The sequence below is a fragment of the Aptenodytes patagonicus genome, chromosome W, assembly GCF_965638725.1.
Source record: "Aptenodytes patagonicus chromosome W, bAptPat1.pri.cur, whole genome shotgun sequence".
NCBI lineage: Eukaryota > Metazoa > Chordata > Aves > Sphenisciformes > Spheniscidae > Aptenodytes > Aptenodytes patagonicus.
The window spans coordinates 31205859-31224194 of record NC_134981.1 but is presented as its reverse complement, the minus strand read 5'-3'; the positions used below and the strand labels follow the sequence as shown (position 1 = coordinate 31224194).

Below are 18336 nucleotides of genomic sequence, written 5' to 3'. Positions count from 1 at the left end.
AAGTGGCTCAGGTGGATCTGGACTGGCAACATAAGGGTGAATTATTTCTAGCTCGGTGGGCCCATGACACCTCAGGCCACCAAGGAAGAGATGCAACATATAGATGGGCTCGTGATCGAGGGGTGGACTTGACCATGGACACTATAGCCCAGGTTATCCATGAATGCGAAACATGCGCTGCAATCAAACAAGCCAAGCAGTTAAAGCCTTTTTGGTATGGAGGACGATGGCTGAAATATCAATATGGGGAGGCCTGGCAGATCGATTATATCACACTCCCACAAACCCGCCAAGGCAAGCGCCACGTGCTTACAATGGTGGAGGCAACCACCGGATGGCTGGAAACATATCCCGTGCCCCATGCCACCGCCCGGAACACTATCCTGGGCCTTGAAAAGCAAGTCCTATGGCGACATGGCACCCCAGAAAGAATTGAGTCAGACAATGGGACTCATTTCCGAAACAACCTCATAGACACCTGGGCCAAAGAGCATGGCATTGAGTGGGTGTATCACATCCCCTGTCATGCACCAGCCTCTGGGAAAATGGAACGATACAATGGACTGTTAAAGACTACACTGAGAGCAATGGGTGGCGGGACATTCAAACATTGGGATACGCATTTAGCAAAGGCCACCTGGTTAGTCAACACTAGGGGATCTGCCAATCGAGCAGGCCCTGCCCAGTCAGAACTTTTACATACTGTAGATGGGAATAAAGTTCCTGTAGTGCACATAAAAAATATGCTGGGGAAGACAGTCTGGGTTATTCCTGCCTCAGGCAGAGGCAAACCCATCCATGGGATTGCTTTTGCTCAAGGACCTGGGTGCACTTGGTGGATAATGCGGGAGGATGGGGAAGTCCGATGTGTACCTCAAGGGGATTTGATTTTGGGTGAGAATAGCCAATGATCTGAATTATGTGATGTTAAGTACTAATTATAGTTATAATAGTTATACTAATAATACACAGATATACTAATAATACTAATAATATTATATGCCATACTAATGTTATTACAATAAGAATCACCCAGACTAATGAAGAATAACTTCAGTGAAACCAAGCAAAGCACAGTGATGATGGTACCAGAACTGACTTCAACATGGAACAATCCAACACCACATACCATCTCCATTTTTCCTGCCCTGAAAGATTATTATGACAGATCGAGCCCGAAGTCATGGACTAAATGAACTCACCGAACATTTTAGAGGGATGGCCCACAGACGAAGGGAATGATATCTCTGTGTGTGTATATATATATATATATATAAAGGGGTGGTGATTAATGGAAATGTACTGGAAAGTATGAGACTTGAGCATGACGCAGATGGTATAGAATAAGGGGTGGATATTGTCCTGGTTTCGGCAGGGATAGAGTTAATTTCTTTTCTAGTAGCTGGTACAGTGTTTTGGATTTAGGATGAGAACAAAGTTGATAACGCACCGATGTTTTAGTTGTTGCTAGGTAATGCTTACACTAGCCAAGGACTTTTCAGCTTCCCATGCTCTACCGACTGAGAAGGCTGAAGGTGCACAAGAAGCTGGGAGGGGGCACAGCCAAACTGGCCAAAGGGACATTCCATACCATGTGACGTCATGCTCAGTACATAAACTGGGGAAAGCTGGCCGGGGGGGCCGCTGCTCGGGGACTGGCTGGGCATCGGTCGGCGGGTGGTGAGCAATTGTACTGTGCATCACTTGCTTTGTGTATTATTATTATTATTATCATATTATTATTATTATCATTTTATTTCAATTATTAAACTGTTTTTATCTCAACCCACGAGTTTTTCTAACTTGTGCTCTTCCAATTCTCTCCCCCATCCCACCGGGTGGGGGGGAGTGAGCGAGCGGCTGCGTGGTGCTTAGTTGCCGACTGAAGTTAAACCACGACAGCTGCCTAATTTAGAAAAGCCTTTTGAACTATTCACTTACGAAAGACAAGCAGTGGCCTTAGGTGTTTTAACCCAGCGCTTGGGAGAATGTAGACGAGCAGTGGCATATTTTTCCAAGCAATTGGATCCAGTAAGCCAGGGATGGCCCGGATGTTTAAGAGCAGTAGCTGCAACGGTATTGTTAATACAAGAGGCTCGGAAGCTCACCATGGGACAGAACATAACTGTTTATGTTCCACACATGGTAACTACAGTATTGGACCAAAAGGGTAGACATTGGTTGTCTCCTAGTAGAATGCTAAAATATCAAGTGGTACTAATAGAACCAGACGATGTGACCTTAAAGACTACTGCCATAATTAATCCTGCCATGTTCCTCTCAGCTCAACAAGAAGGTGGTAAACTTGAACATGACAGCCTGCAGACCACTGAAGAAGTCTATTCAAGCAGGCCCGACTTGAAGGACGTTCTCTTGCAGAATCCAGATTGGGAACTATACACGGACGGCAGCAGTTTTATGAAAGAAGGAAAGCGAGTATCAGGGTATGCAGTTACCACTGTCGAGACAGTGATAGAGGCACAAGCATTGCCCACTAAAACATCTGCCCAAAAGGCTGAATTGATTGCCCTCACTCGGGCTTTGCAGTTAAGTAAAGACAAGCATGTAAATATTTGGAATGATTCGAAATATGCTTTTGGAATAGTGCATGCGCATGGAGCGATCTGGAAAGAAAGAGGACTATTGTCCACACAAGGGGCAGAGGTGAAACATAAGGAAGAAATTTTGAGTTTATTAGAAAGTGTAAAAGCCCCTGCTGCTGTAGCTATTATGCACTGTAAAGCTCATCAGTCAGGACGAACCACTCAAGAGCAAGGAAATAATAAACTGGCTGATTTAGCTGCAAAGTGGGCTGCAGAAAGAGGCATAGAGGAGAAAGTGCTAGCTATAGTGCCAGAAAAGAGAATTTCCCTCCAGAAAAACCCTATTTATGATAAGCAAGATTTAAAGTTAATCGAGACTTTACAAGCAGAAAGACGAGAGGATGGATGGGCAATTACACCTACAGGTCTAGTAGCCATACCTCATTCCCTCATGAATAATTTAGTAAAGGAAGAACACAACGCTGTGCACTGGGGAACTGAAAATTTGCTAAAATATTTGCAGAAGTCGGTTATTAGCAGGAACATGGTAGAAATTATTAAATCGGTCACACAAAGATGTGAAATATGCTGTAGGAACAATCCAAAAACACAGAATAAAATTCAATTTGGAAAAACCGCTGAAGGACAGGCACCTGGGGAATATTGGCAAATAGATTTTACTGAATTGCCAAGAAAAGGAGGGCTAAAGTATTTGTTGGTCCTCGTGGATACATATACAGGTTGGCCTGAGGCCTTTCCATGTCGCACCAATAAGGCGAAAGATGTAGTAAAAATATTGTTGAAAGAAATAATTCCAAGATTTGGAGTACCTCTAGGGATGTCATCAGATAGAAGTCCACATTTTATAGCCAAAGTAATTACTGAAATAAGCAGATTATTAGGTATTAATTGGGATTTACATACCCCTTATAGGCCTCAATCTAGTGGTAAAGCAGAGAGAATGAATTACACCCTTAAAACTCAGTTAAGCAAAATATGTCAGGAAACCTCAATGAATTGGACACAAGCTTTACCTCTGGCTTTGTTAAGAATTAGAAGCCAACCACGAGGTAGGCAACATCTCAGCCCGTACGAGTTGACGTACGGACGACCGTACCAAATATCTGGACTGCCAGGAGAGATGCGAATACAAGGGGAAAGTGATGCAAGAAATTACTTAATTGCCCTCGGGAAAGTTTTACGAGAACTAAATAGATATGTGATTTTAAATAAATCTATAGGTCTTGATTCCCCAGCGCATCCATTCCAACCTGGAGATAGGGTATACATCAAATCTTGGACTTCTGAACCGCTACAAGAAAAATGGAAAGGACCATTTCAAATCCTGTTAACTACACATACAGCAGTTAAATTAGAAGGAAAAGGACTGTGGATCCACTATTCACAAATTAAGAAAGCTCCTGCGGAATGGAAAACAGAATCAAGATCACCTCTCCGACTGGTACTTAAAAGGATATCTAGAGGTAGTAGAACTTAATTAAAATCATGAGAAATCAACAGATACCCGCACCCTGCAGGATGACAAACAGGAATGCTGTGCTCTCACTACTATTTCAAACCCTGACAATGCCACTCCTTTTAACTTGTGATCAAAAAACTCTAGAATGGCCGTGGTCTCAAGCTCATGTTAAGTACACTGGGAGTATGGGGATACACTCTAGTGAGGGAAATTTAAATCTTTCTACCGTAGTTATGCATGGAACTGAAATATACTTAGAAAACGAATGGGGCTGGGATAAAGATGAAACTGATAATGAAATTCCCCGACTTCAAGGGATGGCAGGAAAAGAAATTAAAATAGGATGCCGAATGATCAATGGGTCTACCCATGAGAAGGCATCTCAGATTTCTGTGTACAACATGGCATCAAACTCAAGCAAAACGGACAGAAAAACCTGTGCCTCTGAGAAATTAGACTGTTGGCACAATTTTACGTTAGTACAACCTGTTTTTGTAGTCTGCCTCTGGGGTCATCATAACATAGGGCTATCATTTAAGTTCAAAATTGACATTATACCTAAAACAACGTTGGCCCCCGTCACAAGCAACAATATGACCTGGACACCAAAAACACCTGCCTCTCCTGTAAAGGATAAGGAAACTCTGTCCCCACAAATTTCTGAAATTGGACCATATGTGATCAAAAATACAGGCCAACAACAAGTGTTATTTAATCCATCATGGTCTCTTAAAAGAGTAGAACTACTAATGCAAATTAATATTTCTGCAGTTAAACCAACTTGTTCACCATTCCTAAGTACGACCTATGCAGGATGGTTAGCATGGCTACGTGGACGAACCCTTACCTCCCCAAAACGAACAAGGAGAGAGATAACTGGTATCATAGGGACAGGACTGGGAGTCTTAAATAGCATAGATGCTGAGGTACTAATAAACAAACTTAGTACTGCAACAAGTGATTTAAACAAATTGGAACACCCACTGCGATCTTCTTTATTAGCGTTAGGAACTAACCAATGGCTTTTATCCGATATATTGCCTCAGTGGGAAAGAATTAATGAAAAGGACCATCAGTTAATTGTGAATGCACTTGGTACAGCCCAAAATAAAGTTTCTCTAGCCCTTAGTTGTACACAGGCTCAACTGTGGATACAATCTATGGTAGCAGCAATTATAAGAAAAGGAGAAGAGGGCACCTTACCCACTGAAATTCGAAAGGTAATCTGGGACAATGCAACTAAATTTGAAAAGGAATTCCAATCTTGGTGGTATTTAGTTCATTTCACTTATGACCCTATCAACAATAAGGCCACAGCTTTTGTTTTAACAATTCACAATGCTTCAGCATACACCATATACCCAATTATTGCGTTAGGATTAAATCACAATGGAGCTATACTCTATCCACTAGAACACAGAGTATGGGCCCAACAAAAAGGAAACAAGTGGCAGACTGTCGATGTTAGCACATGCGTTGTACGAGAACAGCAGGGATTTATTTGTGAGAGTAACACCATCAAAGCCCAAGACATTTGTCTCGACACTGAGCAAAATGTTTGCCATTTTGAAATACATCCCGATGAAACACCTGAAACTGTGCTCGTATATATTGGAAAAGGATGTGTTTGTATGAGAACCCTTTGTGACTTTATTTCTGTAGATGAAATTACTGTAGATTCAAGCAACCGCTCAAACGTATATGTTTGTAACTTTACTAACATTATGGGATGTGATTTTAATTATTCAGCTCCTGTCACATCTTATCAATTGTTGCAATCAAATTATACATTAAGTGAAAAATTATTGCCTGCTCCCATTGGAATGAATCTTACATTGGTAAAGAAACTATTACATCGCAATGATCTGTGTCAACTACTAGAACGTGTCCGAAACCATGGACACAAAACTCTAATCACTGTTCATCATGATACAAAAGAAATACATCAAATTTTGGAAAGAGTAAAGAAAGATGGAGAACATCACTGGTGGGAAATTCTTTTCGGATGGTCACCGACAGCAACGGGAGTGCTTAACCTTATGCTTCATCCAGTGGTAATTTTACTAACTCTGATCTCAATATGTTTACTGCTTGTAGTTATACTGTACATAAAGGTTTGGTACATGATGAGACAAATAACCCAGCTTAGCATATACTATTAATATACTCTGCTCTTTGTGCACTGTCCCATTTACCATTGAACTTTGTTAACTCTCTCTTAATGAAATGAGGATTGCAGCTTGCTAGCTACAAATCCTCAAAAGAAAAGGAGGGATTGATACCGAAATACTAAGGAGACATACGGTTTTCTTTGTCGAAGCAAAGTAGCTAAATGTTCTGCAGACTGGACATTCCATAGATAAAAGGAATCCTTGAAGCTGTGTGTACAGGGGTGGAATGGATAAGGAAGTTATGCTGAAATCAGCTACTGCAACTAGGTGAAAAGACTGAGTTCAATTAGCGGACACAGTGAGGAAGACTATCGACGACCACCAGAGGACCCTGGAAGACCACCAATGAACATAAGAGCGCATGCGTTCAAGACTTTTACATATGTTAATGAGTTCCAGGAAGTAACATGAATATGCTAATCATTTCTCAGAAATCTAATGAATATGTATATTCTGATTGTACATAACTCCCATAGTTGAGCAGCCCGGCGCGCACACTAGGTGGAGCGATCCCCTGCGCGCCCGGCGCCGCAATAAAGAATGCCTGCTTTCTAAAACTCCAAATTGAGTCTTAGAGAGTTTTTCATCTGCCGACTTACGGTAACATCCCCACCTACAACACCTTCATGAAACGGAGGGAGACACCACTCTCTCAAACCTACAGTTTATCCTAGCTGAGAATTTAAAGAGGAAAAGGGAAACACACGTGGACCATTAAATAGCAACATGAACAGGCTCATGAGTTTTGAAGACTTTGTTTCCTATAATCTCTTCAATAATTAATCACCTTTAATAAATATATCTGTGAAGACAATAACTCTCATTATGGAATTAAAGGAAGTTCTTATGTGCTCCTGCATTCCATTACAATTTGCAATGCAAATTTCATGCTTCATGCATGCATTTCAGCTTCATCATCCATTCAGGGACTTCTCAAAGTTAGTCTTACAGATTTTAATTTAACTATGCTCCCAGCTGGTAACACAAACCCAGCATATTTCCCAAAATGTTATAATTCCATATGTACAGCCTCAAATATATTAACTGAAAGCACTCAGCTGTAAAATGGACTTTACAGTTTTACTGGTTTTATCCTAACAAATACCGACATGGACTTTTAATGTTAATACATGCAAGCTAACTTAGATTGGATGGTCTAAAGTCCTTAACGTATCTGGAGCCTGGGACTAGCAATACAAACTCCAGGGGTTTTGATTATCTGAATCAAGATATAGGAGAACAACATACACAGTTCAATAAAGATACGGACTGTAAAGGTGGTAACAAGCTAAAAAAGCAAACAAGATGTTAGGACATACAGAAAGAAGACTAAACAAGAATATCATTGTACTGCAAAGTGCAGTGGTGAATGTTCTTTCCAGAACTATGGAGAATGCTGAAAAATTAAGAAGTATTCAGAGGAGAAAAATCATAGAAGATTAAGGTTATGGCAAGAGCAAGATGAATGACTGGGATTATTCAACTGTTGTTTTTTTTTCCCAGACACATAGAAGTGTATATAAAGGAACATTAAAACCGCTAAGTTAAAATATTTCATATTGGCAATTGACAGGATTAAGGCTAAATTGTGCACCCTGAGTTATGCCTTCCCTATTTATCCATGTGTATGTCATACAACCTTTATTTACATTTCAACTTCCTTGACTGAGCTTGAGGCTAAAAAGAGGTCCACCTTCAAAAGGTTTTATTATAACAAAAAAAAAAAAAAAAAAAAAGATATTCTACTAGTTAGTTGAAAACTTTGTTTAAACAAGTGAGCTTGAGTGTTAAAGGAAGTGGGCTTGAGTGTTTCAGGACATTATAGATTCCTTTTGTGGATGAAAAGGATTGGATGGATTTTTAAATCTTCAGTTAAAAAAACCTTAATATATATACAATAGATTTTTTTAGGACAAAGTGTTAAGCACATCCATCAAGAATTCATCAAAATATGGTTGACAATTTTTATATACAGATACACTGAAAAAAGGAAAATAATGACACTTAAGTATTAGACAAGAAGAAATCTGAATAAACACATATAAATACCCAAGAATAGGGGTACTGTAATAACTGCAAATAAAGCCCTACAAGTATAAAGTCAGCAAAGATCATGAAAGCTTACAGAAAACTGTTTTTCAAGGCACTACTGAAAAAGAGTACCGGATTTCAACATATTTACAGATTTAGTAAACATGGACTTGCAAAATTTACAGTCTCACGATCAAGTTTTTCTATCTTTGAAGACCTTTGTAAGCCCCTTTCCTCGCCCTCCACAGCCTGCATAACATTGCTTCAAAGTCTTTTCATTCTTTCTAATCTTAGGTCAGATCCAAAGCTGTCCTGGCCCTTGCTTCCAACTGTAATAACTAGCACTTGGGGGGGGGGGGGCATAAGGTATGAATAGAGTGATTATCTCCCAAATTCTGTTACCTGAATGGCTTAAGGGCTTCCCGAGCTGATAGCTAATCTGAATCTGTTAATAGCCACTGATGGGTCTGTCTCTTTCTAGAATACATATATACTTAGTGTCCATAATTAAACTGTGGAAATTATTGCCACAGAGCATGTGAGGTGCATTAAATAAGTGTTTAATTGTTTTTCCTTTACTTGCAGGCTGTTTTAAAGCACCATAAGTTTATTGAGGGGCCCCTATTTTTTTTTTATTTTTTTTTAGTATGAGAAATATTGAATGATTTCTTTCGGTCATTCCTTCACCATACTGTCCTGGTTTTGGCAGGGATAGAGTTAATTTTCTTCCTACTAGCTGGTACAATGCTGTGTTTTGGATTTAGGATGAGAACAAAGTTGATAACACACCGATGTTTTAGCTGTTGCTAGGTAATGCTTACACTAGTCAAGGACTTTTCAGCTTCCCATGCTCTACCGACTGAGAAGGCTGCAGGTGCACAAGAAGCTGGGAGGGGGCCACAGCCAAACTGGCCAAAGGGACATTCCATACCATGTGACATCATGCTCAGTACATAAACTGGGGAAGGCTGGCCGGGGGAGGCCGCTGCTCGGGGACTGGCTGGGCATCAGTCGGCGGGTGGTGAGCAATTGTACTGTGCATCACTTGCTTTGTGTATTATTATTATTATCATATTATTATTATCATTTTATTTCAATTATTAAACTGTTTTTATCTCAACCCACGAGTTTTTCTAACTTGTGCTCTTCCAATTCTCTCCCCCATCCCACCATGGGCGGGGGGAGTGAGCGAGCGGCTGCATGGTGCTTAGTTGGTGACTGAGGTTAAACCACGACACATACCATTCATGATTTATAGATATCTCTCTCTCTTATATGAATCGCATGCTTTCCAAACTAAGGCAATCCGATTCATTTACTCTGTCCTTGCACTGAGGCTGTTTGCAGGGAAATACCCTTATCATCCTCACTGCCATCCTGTAACTATTCTGATTCTACGCTACGTTTTTGAGAGGGAGAAACTAAATCTGCAGTGTTCAAGATAAAGTATACCACGGATATATACAAAGGTATGATATTGTTTTCTATTGTGTGGGGTTTTGGGGTTTGGGGGGGGGGGGTGTTGGTGGGTTGGGTTTGGGTTTTTTTGGGTGGGGGGGGGCAGGTTGGTTTTTTTGTGTTTGGTGTTCTGTTTTTGGGGGTTTTTTGTTGTTTTTTTTAATTATTGAAAACCTTTCTTTCCTCTAAAAATACTGAAAGGCAAGCTATTTTCAGAGTACTTCCCAAGATAATTATCATACCTTTTTCCTCAGGAGCAATAGCTAATTAAGTGCATACAAATGTGCATGTATACTTTTGGATGTTGTCATCACCTTTCTGCACATGCATTACATTTATTGACAATTTCACCTGCCACTGTGTGTGTTATCCAGCCCATCCTTTTGTAAGGGAACTTAAAAAACAAACAAACAAACAAACAAACAAACAAACCCCAAAAACCCAAACAAACAACTTTTGGCATTCAAACATAATGAGATTTTTCTACAAGTCTTGTTAGTCAGTTTTACAGTTGAACATCCAGAGCAGTTTTGTACTCCATTCACCTTGCAGATAGGCAGATTTAAGTGATCAGATACATGCCACAGTTTTATAGTCAGCAATCTCATACCAAGAGTTCAGGTTCCTCATTGACTCAGACTACCAGCCTGCCTTCCATAAGATCGCTGTTTAGAGCACTATTTTTTCAGAAAGCCCATAAAATCCTGATTTTAAGTCAGCAAAACATTTTGGTATGAGTTCACATAAAGAAAGCTATATAATAAACCTGCAGGATTTATAGTTTAAAATGTAAACAGAAACTGGCATACAGCCCTTCCTAAACAGACTTTGAGACTATAAAGACTATCACCGCATAATTCAGCATATTATACCAGTTCCTCAAACAAGAAAGCAATAGTTTCAACAAAGTTTATTACCTTCATTTGCAAATCTAGCCACTTTGCATAAACTTAATTACCATTTATTCCCTACTCTACAGGTTTTTCAAAAGCCAAGCTTATCTATGATTTCTGATGATGTGAGGACACATCTTCAGCTACAGATACACCAAAAGAAACTTAAGAATAAAGTTGAGCTGATTGCCATGCAAGTAATCTATACATTTTAAATCAGCGCTGCTTTAGTGTCCTCCAATGCACCTTATGTAGCTTTGTTTTCATGTTTTTCACTGCAAGACCACCATGCACTCCAAAAATAATGAGACTTAAAAAAAAAAATTAAAATGCACAGTTCAAAAACCAGCTCACTAAGACATCAGTTATTCTAGATCCAATGATAAAAACATAGATTTAGTAATACAGAACTCATCCATTTGATGTATGGGAACAAAACTACAAATTAAGAATATGAAGCACTGATGTCCACTCCCTTCCCAAAAACATCTTCAGTTGACACTGATTTTTTTTTTCCCAAGTATTTATCTTAAAGTATTTTTTAAGTAATTCTCTCTATTTTGCTGGCTATCCTCATCACTAAACTTATGTTCTCCTTTGAACTTGTTTCATACTTTGCGAACACATTTTTTTTAACCAAAAGTTAAAGTGTTCAGTGCAACATAATTTATTTCAAAGTATTTCATTGTACACAAATCAAAATCAAATTAGCTATAAGTTTCACTACCGCACTTCACCACCAAGTATTAAACCAACAAATAAATCCGCAGACGTTTGAGCCAGAGTTAGATTTTTAACTACACTAGTATCTGCTTAAAGGAGCTTGAAAGAGAATCACAACATAGACTAATAAAGCATTCTACAATTTCAAAAAAATGAATTTGATGAATTATCAGTCTATATGCTGCTCTATTCTCTTATTTCCACTGCTAGACCTCAACATTAGTATATTTAAAGTCCTTAAAAACCCCTCACATTCAAGTGAATTAATGTCAGTGAAGATAATACATATGTATGTGTCGTGGTTTAACCTCAGTCACCAACTGAGCACCACGCAGCCGCTCGCTCACTCCCCCCACCCCCGGTGGGATGGGGGAGAGAATCGGAAGAGCACAAGTGAGAAAAAGTCGTGGGTTGAGATAAAAACAGTTTAATAATTGAAATAAAATGATAATAATAATAATATGATAATAATAATAATACACAAAGCAAGTGATGCACAGTACAATTGCTCACCACCCGCCGACCGATGCCCAGCCAGTCCCCGAGCAGCGGCCCCCCCGGCCAGCCTTCCCCAGTTTATGTACTGAGCATGACGTCACATGGTATGGAATGTCCCTTTGGCCAGTTTGGCTGTGCCCCCTCCCAGCTTCTTGTGCACCTCCAGCCTTCTCAGTCGGTAGAGCATGGGAAGCTGAAAAGTCCTTGGCTAGTGTAAGCATTACCTAGCAACAACTAAAACATCGGTGCGTTATCAATTTTGTTCTCATCCTAAATCCAAAACACAGCACTGTACCAGCTACTAGAAAGGAAATTAACTCTATCCCTGCCGAAACCAGGACAATATCCACCCCTTATTCTATACCATCTGCGTCATGCTCAAGTCCCATATTTTCCAGTACATTTTCATTAATCACCACCCCCTTTTTTTTTTTTTTTTAATATATATACACACACACACACACAAAGATATCATTCCATTAGTCTATGGGCCATCCCTCTAAAATGTTCAGTGAGTTCATTTAGTCCATGACTTTGGGCTCCATCTGTCGTAATAATCTTCCAGGGCAGGAAAGATGGAGATGGTATGTGGTGCTGGATTGTTTCATCTTGAAGTCAGTTCTGGTACCGTCATCACTGTGCTTTGCTTGGTTTCACTGAAGTTATTCTTCATTAACCTGGGTGATTCTTATTGTAACATCATTAGTATGGCATATAATACTATGTAGTACTTAACATCACATAATTCAGATCATTGGCTATTCTCACCCAAAATCAAATCCCCTTGAGGTACACATCGGACTTCCCCATCCTTCTGCATTATCCACCGAGTGCACCCAGGTCCCTGAGCAAAAGCAATCCCACGGATGGGTCTGCCTCTGCCCGAGGCAGGAATAACCCAGACTGTCTTCCCCAACATCTTTTTATGTGCACTACAGGGACTTCATCCCCTTCTACAGTACGTAAAAGTTCTGACTGGGCAGGGCCTGCTCGATTGGCAGATCCCCTCGTGTTGACCAACCAGGTGGCCTTTGCTAAATGCGTATCCCAATGTTTGAACATCCCACCACCCATTGCTCTCAGTGTAGTCTTTAACAGTCCATTGTATCGTTCCATTTTCACAGAGGCTGGTGCATGATAGGGGATGTGATACACCCACTCAATGCCATGCTCTTTGGCCCAGGTGTCTATGAAGTTGTTTCGGAAATGAGTCCCGTTGTCTGACTCAATTCTTTCTGGGGTGCCATGTCGCCATAGGAATTGCTTTTCAAGGCCCAGGATAGTGTTCTGGGCAGCGGCATGGGGCACGGGATATGTTTCCAGCCATCCGGTGGTTGCCTCCACCATTGTAAGCACGTGGCGCTTGCCTTGGCGGGTTTGTGGGAGTGTGATATAATCGATCTGCCAGGCGTCCCCATATTGATATTTCAGCCATCGTCCTCCATGCCACAGGGGCTTTAACCGCTTGGCTTGCTTGATTGCAGCGCATGTTTCGCATTCATGGATAACCTGTGCAATAGTGTCCATGGTCAAGTCCACCCCTCGATCACGAGCCCATCTATATGTTGCATCTCTTCCTTGGTGACCTGAGGTGTCATGGGCCCACCGAGCTAGAAATAATTCACCCTTATGTTGCCAGTCCAGATCCACCTGAGCCACTTCAATCTTAGCAGCCTGATCCACCTGCTGGTTGTTTTGATGTTCTTCAGTGGCCCGACTCTTGGGTACGTGAGCATCTACGTGACGGACTTTTACAACCAGGTTCTCAACCCGGGCAGCAATATCTTGCCACAATGCGGCAGCCCAGATGGGTTTGCCTCTGCGCTGCCAGTTGCTCTGCTTCCATTGCTGCAACCACCCCCACAGGGCATTTGCCACAATCCACGAGTCAGTATAGAGATAGAGCACTGGCCACTTTTCTCGGTCAGCAATGTCTAAGGCCAGCTGGATGGCCTTTACTTCTGCAAATTGGCTTGATTCACCTTCTCCTTCAGCAGTTTCTACAACTTGTCGCACAGGACTCCACACAGCAGCTTTCCACCTCCAATGCTTTCCCACAAGACGACAGGACCCATCAGTGAACAGGGCATATTGCTTCTCATTTTCTGGTAGTTCATTATACATTGGGGCCTCCTCAGCACGCGTCACCTCCTCCTCTGGTGATATTCCAAAATCTTTGCCCTCTGGCCAATCCATGATCACTTCCAGGATTCCTGGGCGCCTGGGGTTTCCTATTCGAGCCCGTTGTGTGATCAGTACAACCCACTTCCTCCACGTAGCATCAGTTGCATGATGTGTACAGGGGACCCTCCCTCTGAACATCCAGCCTAGCACCGGCAGTCGGGGTGCCAGGAGGAGCTGTGCTTCAGTGCCGATCACTTCTGAAGCAGCTCGAACCCCTTCATATGCTGCCAATATCTCTCTTTCAGTTGGAGTATAGCCAACCTCATATCCTCTGTATCCCCAACTACAAAACCCTAGGGGTCGACCTCAAGTCTCCCCTGGTGCTTTCTGCCAGAGGCTCCAGGTAGGGCCGTTCTCCCCAGCTGCGGTGTAGAGCACATTTCTGACATCTTGTCCTGCCCGGACTGGCCCCAGGGCTACTGCATGAACTAGCTCCTCTTTAATTTGTTCAAAGGCTTGTCATTGCTCAGGGCCCCATTTGAAATCGTTCTTCTTCTGGGTCACTTGATAGAGAGGGTTTACAATCAGACTGTAATTTGGAATGTGCATTCTCCAAAAACCCACGACGCCTAAGAAAGCTTGTGTTTCCTTTTTGCTAGTTGGTGGAGACATGGCTGTTATTTTGTTGATCACATCCATTGGGATCTGACGACGTCCATCTTGCCCTTTTATTCCTAAAAACTGGATCTCCTGTGCAGGTCCCTTGACCTTACTTTGTTTTATGGCAAAACCGGCCTTCAGCAGGATTTGGACTATTTCCTTCCCTTTCTCAAAAACTTCTCCTGCTGTGTTGCCCCACACGATGATGTCATCAATGTATTGTAGGTGTTCTGGAGCCTCACCCTGTTCCAGTGCAGTCTGGATCAGTCCATGGCAAATGGTGGGGCTGTGTTTCCACCCCTGGGGCCTTCGGTTCCAGGTGTACTGGACGCCCCTCCAAGTGAAAGCAAACTGTGACCTGCACTCTGCTGCCAAAGGGATTGAGAAAAACGCATTAGCAATATCAATTGTGGCATACCACTTGGCTGCCTTTGACTCCAGTTCGTATTGAAGTTCTAGCATGTCTGGCACGGCAGCACTCAGCGGTGGCGTGACTTCATTTAGGCCACGATAGTCTACTGTCAGTCTCCACTCTCCATTAGACTTCCGCACTGGCCATATGGGACTGTTAAAGGGTGAGCGAGTCTTGCTGATCACTCCTTGGCTCTCCAGTCGACGAATCAGCTCATGAATGGGAATCAGGGAGTCTCGGTTGGTGCGATATTGCCACCGGTGCACCGTGGTGGTAGCGATTGGCACCTGTTGGTCTTCGACCTTTGGCAACCCCACAACAGAGGGGTCCTCCAAGAGACCAGGCAAGGTAGACAGCTGTTTAATTTCTTCCGTCTCCAAGGCAGCTATACCAAAAGCCCACCGGTACCCTTTTGGGTCCTTGAAATACCCTCTCCTGAGGTAGTCTATGCCAAGGATGCACAGAGCCTCTGGGCCAGTCACAATGGGGGGCTTCTGCCACCCATTCCCAGTTAGACTTACTTCGGCTTCCAATACAGTTAGCTGTTGGGATCCCCCCGTCACCACAGAAATACAGATGGGTTCTGCCCCTATATAGCTTGATGGCATTAGGGTACACTGTGCACCGGTGTCTACTAGAGCCTTATACTCCTGTGGGTCTGATGTGCCAGGCCACCGAATCCACACAGTCCAGTAAACCCGGTTGTCCCTTGTAAGGGACGAGGCCCACGTGGCTGTGCTGTAAGCACAGACAATGCCCCAGGGAAAGCTCCAGAAGCCAGCCACGGGGAGGGGCCCGGTCTCACTCTCCTTGACTGACTAATGTCTCAACCACTCCTGGAGCTGGGGTGAGAGAAGATACTAGAAACCTTGGGCTGGAGCCAATAAATAGGGGCGCACGTGAGCCTCCTGAGGGCACTCTCCACACCGACACCCCTCCCCCCCCCGTTGGCATGTCCGACGCTGGATCCAGGATTGGTGATTTCTTTATCTCTCTCTACCTCTCTCCTGCTTCCCATCTCTCTCTCTCTCCCCCCCTCCTCCTTCTTGCTCTCTGCTTTTGATGTTGCTAAGTAATACAAGGCCTACCTCAACTCCTCACAAAGCCGCTTAGCTTGTATTTTATATTAAGACATAGAGGGTTGATGCTTATAGAAGTGTTCGTGCCATTAAAGTTGGAGTTCGTGTTTGGACCTTGAGTGTTATTTCACCTTAATCCACACCAAGGGGATTTACGGACCTTAGTCACTCTCCCCTTCCCGCAGGTGGGGCGTGACATATTAATTGGCATCATGAACAGGATCCCCTCAGTGTTGGAAGGTCCTACGGGATACCGACTCTCCACCCGGTGAGTGCGGGCGGGGAGAGCCGGGAAGTGACCTCTCAGCTATAAGCCGGGAGAGGTTCGAGCAGTGGCAAGCCATGGCTGCCTGGGAAATGCCGGTGCTTGACTGCTCCCCTGTGGTTGAAAAGTTAAAGGAATGTAAGGCATGCCCTTCCCCACCAGGGATGGCATGGGCCCATATTAGTTGGCACGACCCAAAAGCTGTAGCGGACAAAATCACAACCCTCATGAAAGAACAAAAGTCTCGACCGGGAAAAGGGAAAGCCACGGTGTGTGCTGTGTTGGGAGCAGCACTAGTGGCAGCCCAGAAGGAGAGGCACCTGGTTAAGCGAACCAACGATGAAATGGTTGAATCTTTACAAGAACAAATAAAAACCCTGCAGGGTCAACTAGCCGCTGAACGCAACACTACTCAGCGACTCCACGCAGCCCTGTCAGATGCACTGGACCGAGAAAAAATTTTACGGTCCGAATTAGAGGAAGGGGGACAAAAATCTCCTGACCGGACAGATTTTGTTTCTGTTCCAGATAGTGTGCCAGGATTTACAAGCTTGGCACAGATGGCCGAAAAGCAGAGCCTAAGACCTTTGTACCCAAGTAAAGAGCTAGAAATCGAGCGAGAAATATTTTACCCTGAGAATGGGGAAGTGGTGATGAGGCCGGTGATTAAAACGGAGACCACTGATGACGGCCAAGGTCGGGGAGCTCCGCAAATCACCGCCTGAACTGTGCCGTACTCGGCGGCCGAAATGTCAAAAATCCAAGAAAAATATACTAGATTGGCCCAAGAAACTGAAATGGAATATGTATGGAGGGTATCGCTAACCAGTGGTGACCGAATCCTGTTGTCAGAAGATGAGGCCCAGGGGTACTGGGGGCCAGGAGTTTTCCTAACTACCGATGACCCCAGGGAGCCGTGGTCATTAACCCAGCGAGCTGCCTATTGGGCAGGGGGTCTAGACCCCTTGGAAAGGGGAGATCCCGTGTGTATTGAAACCCCGACCACAAACCACTTGATCGAGAGTCTGCAAAAGGCTGCTTGTCTTCAATTAATGCATGATAGGTGTTTGGTCCCTCAACAACCTTCCCCAATGTTATTAATTGCTAACCCCAACAGAACGACTCCCCTAATCCGAGGTTTACCTGATTCCTTGAAACTACATGCAGTGCAACTGCAAGACCGCTTGCAGGACGCGCTAGCCCCACGAGGAGGGAGACGAGCCCGAGGAGGGCCCATGACTTGGGGCGAAGTAGCCCAAGAGTTAATAAATTATGGTAGGAGGATGGGAATCACGGGGGGAGCCACAAAATCGAAAACTGCGGTGCGAAGAGCGGAACAGCAGGAGAATCGACCCCCGCCCCCTGCATGAACCTTGGGGGCAAAGAGAAACCTATTGTGGGCTGAGGGAATCGAAAAGGGGATTCCCCGGGACGTAATGGATGGTATGCCCACTATGGCCTTAGAAAAACTCATCTGAGCCTGGAAAGACAAAAAGAAAATGCCCCCCAAATTTGAACAGCCCACTCGGGAGAGTATGAGGGCAGAACCCCAATTTGACAATAGGGCAATGATTGCCTCTAAGGCTCCTACCGCCCCCGAAAAGGATTTGATTGACCTGGGAATGGGAAACTGGATGCGCCGTCCCCAGTAAGTGAGCTGGGGGACGGCCAGTGGGTCCATTTAAGAAGGCTCACAGAAAATAGTAAAGGGGACCTATTAATAACATTTCCCCTCGGTCTCTTTAAGACCCCCATTACGTTCCTAGTAGATACAGGTGCTCAAATGTCAGCACTTCAGGTGGACGTTGCTAACCGCAATGGTATAGTCACTGACAAAAAGCAAATCTGGGTCACGGATGTGAAGCTGTGAGCCTCCCCCCAAAAAAAAGAGAAACATCACTGCTGAATACATTTTTCTAGGGTCAGGTGACTAGTACATAATTAAATAGAAATTTTGGCAGAAGTCAGTTTTCCAGAGTTGTGTTCCACTTCATAATAA

General features: G+C 43.3%; 2 protein-coding genes across 2 annotated transcripts in view; one reads left to right on the top strand and one right to left on the bottom strand.

Moving 5' to 3' along the window:
- The window catches only part of LOC143171848 (junction-mediating and -regulatory protein-like), a 119334-nt gene that overhangs the window by 68896 nt on the left and 32102 nt on the right, over positions 1-18336 (bottom strand). The window lies entirely within an intron of this gene.
- On the top strand, positions 4257-18207 carry LOC143172153 (uncharacterized). The gene is made up of 2 exons (XM_076361413.1): positions 4257-6137; positions 18085-18207. Exons 1-2 carry the CDS (start codon positions 4257-4259, stop codon positions 18205-18207), a joined length of 2004 nt encoding a protein of 667 aa, XP_076217528.1.

What these genes read in the sequence shown, in the direction of transcription:
- LOC143172153 (XM_076361413.1), top strand. Translation starts at nt 4,257, where the DNA reads ATGCATGGAACTGAAATATACTTAGAAAACGAATGGGGCTGGGATAAA. An exon ending in TAGTTATACTGTACATAAAG is followed by an intron (nt 6,138 to 18,084) that starts GTTTGGTACATG and finishes GGTCTCTTTAAG; the next exon opens with ACCCCCATTACGTTCCTAGT.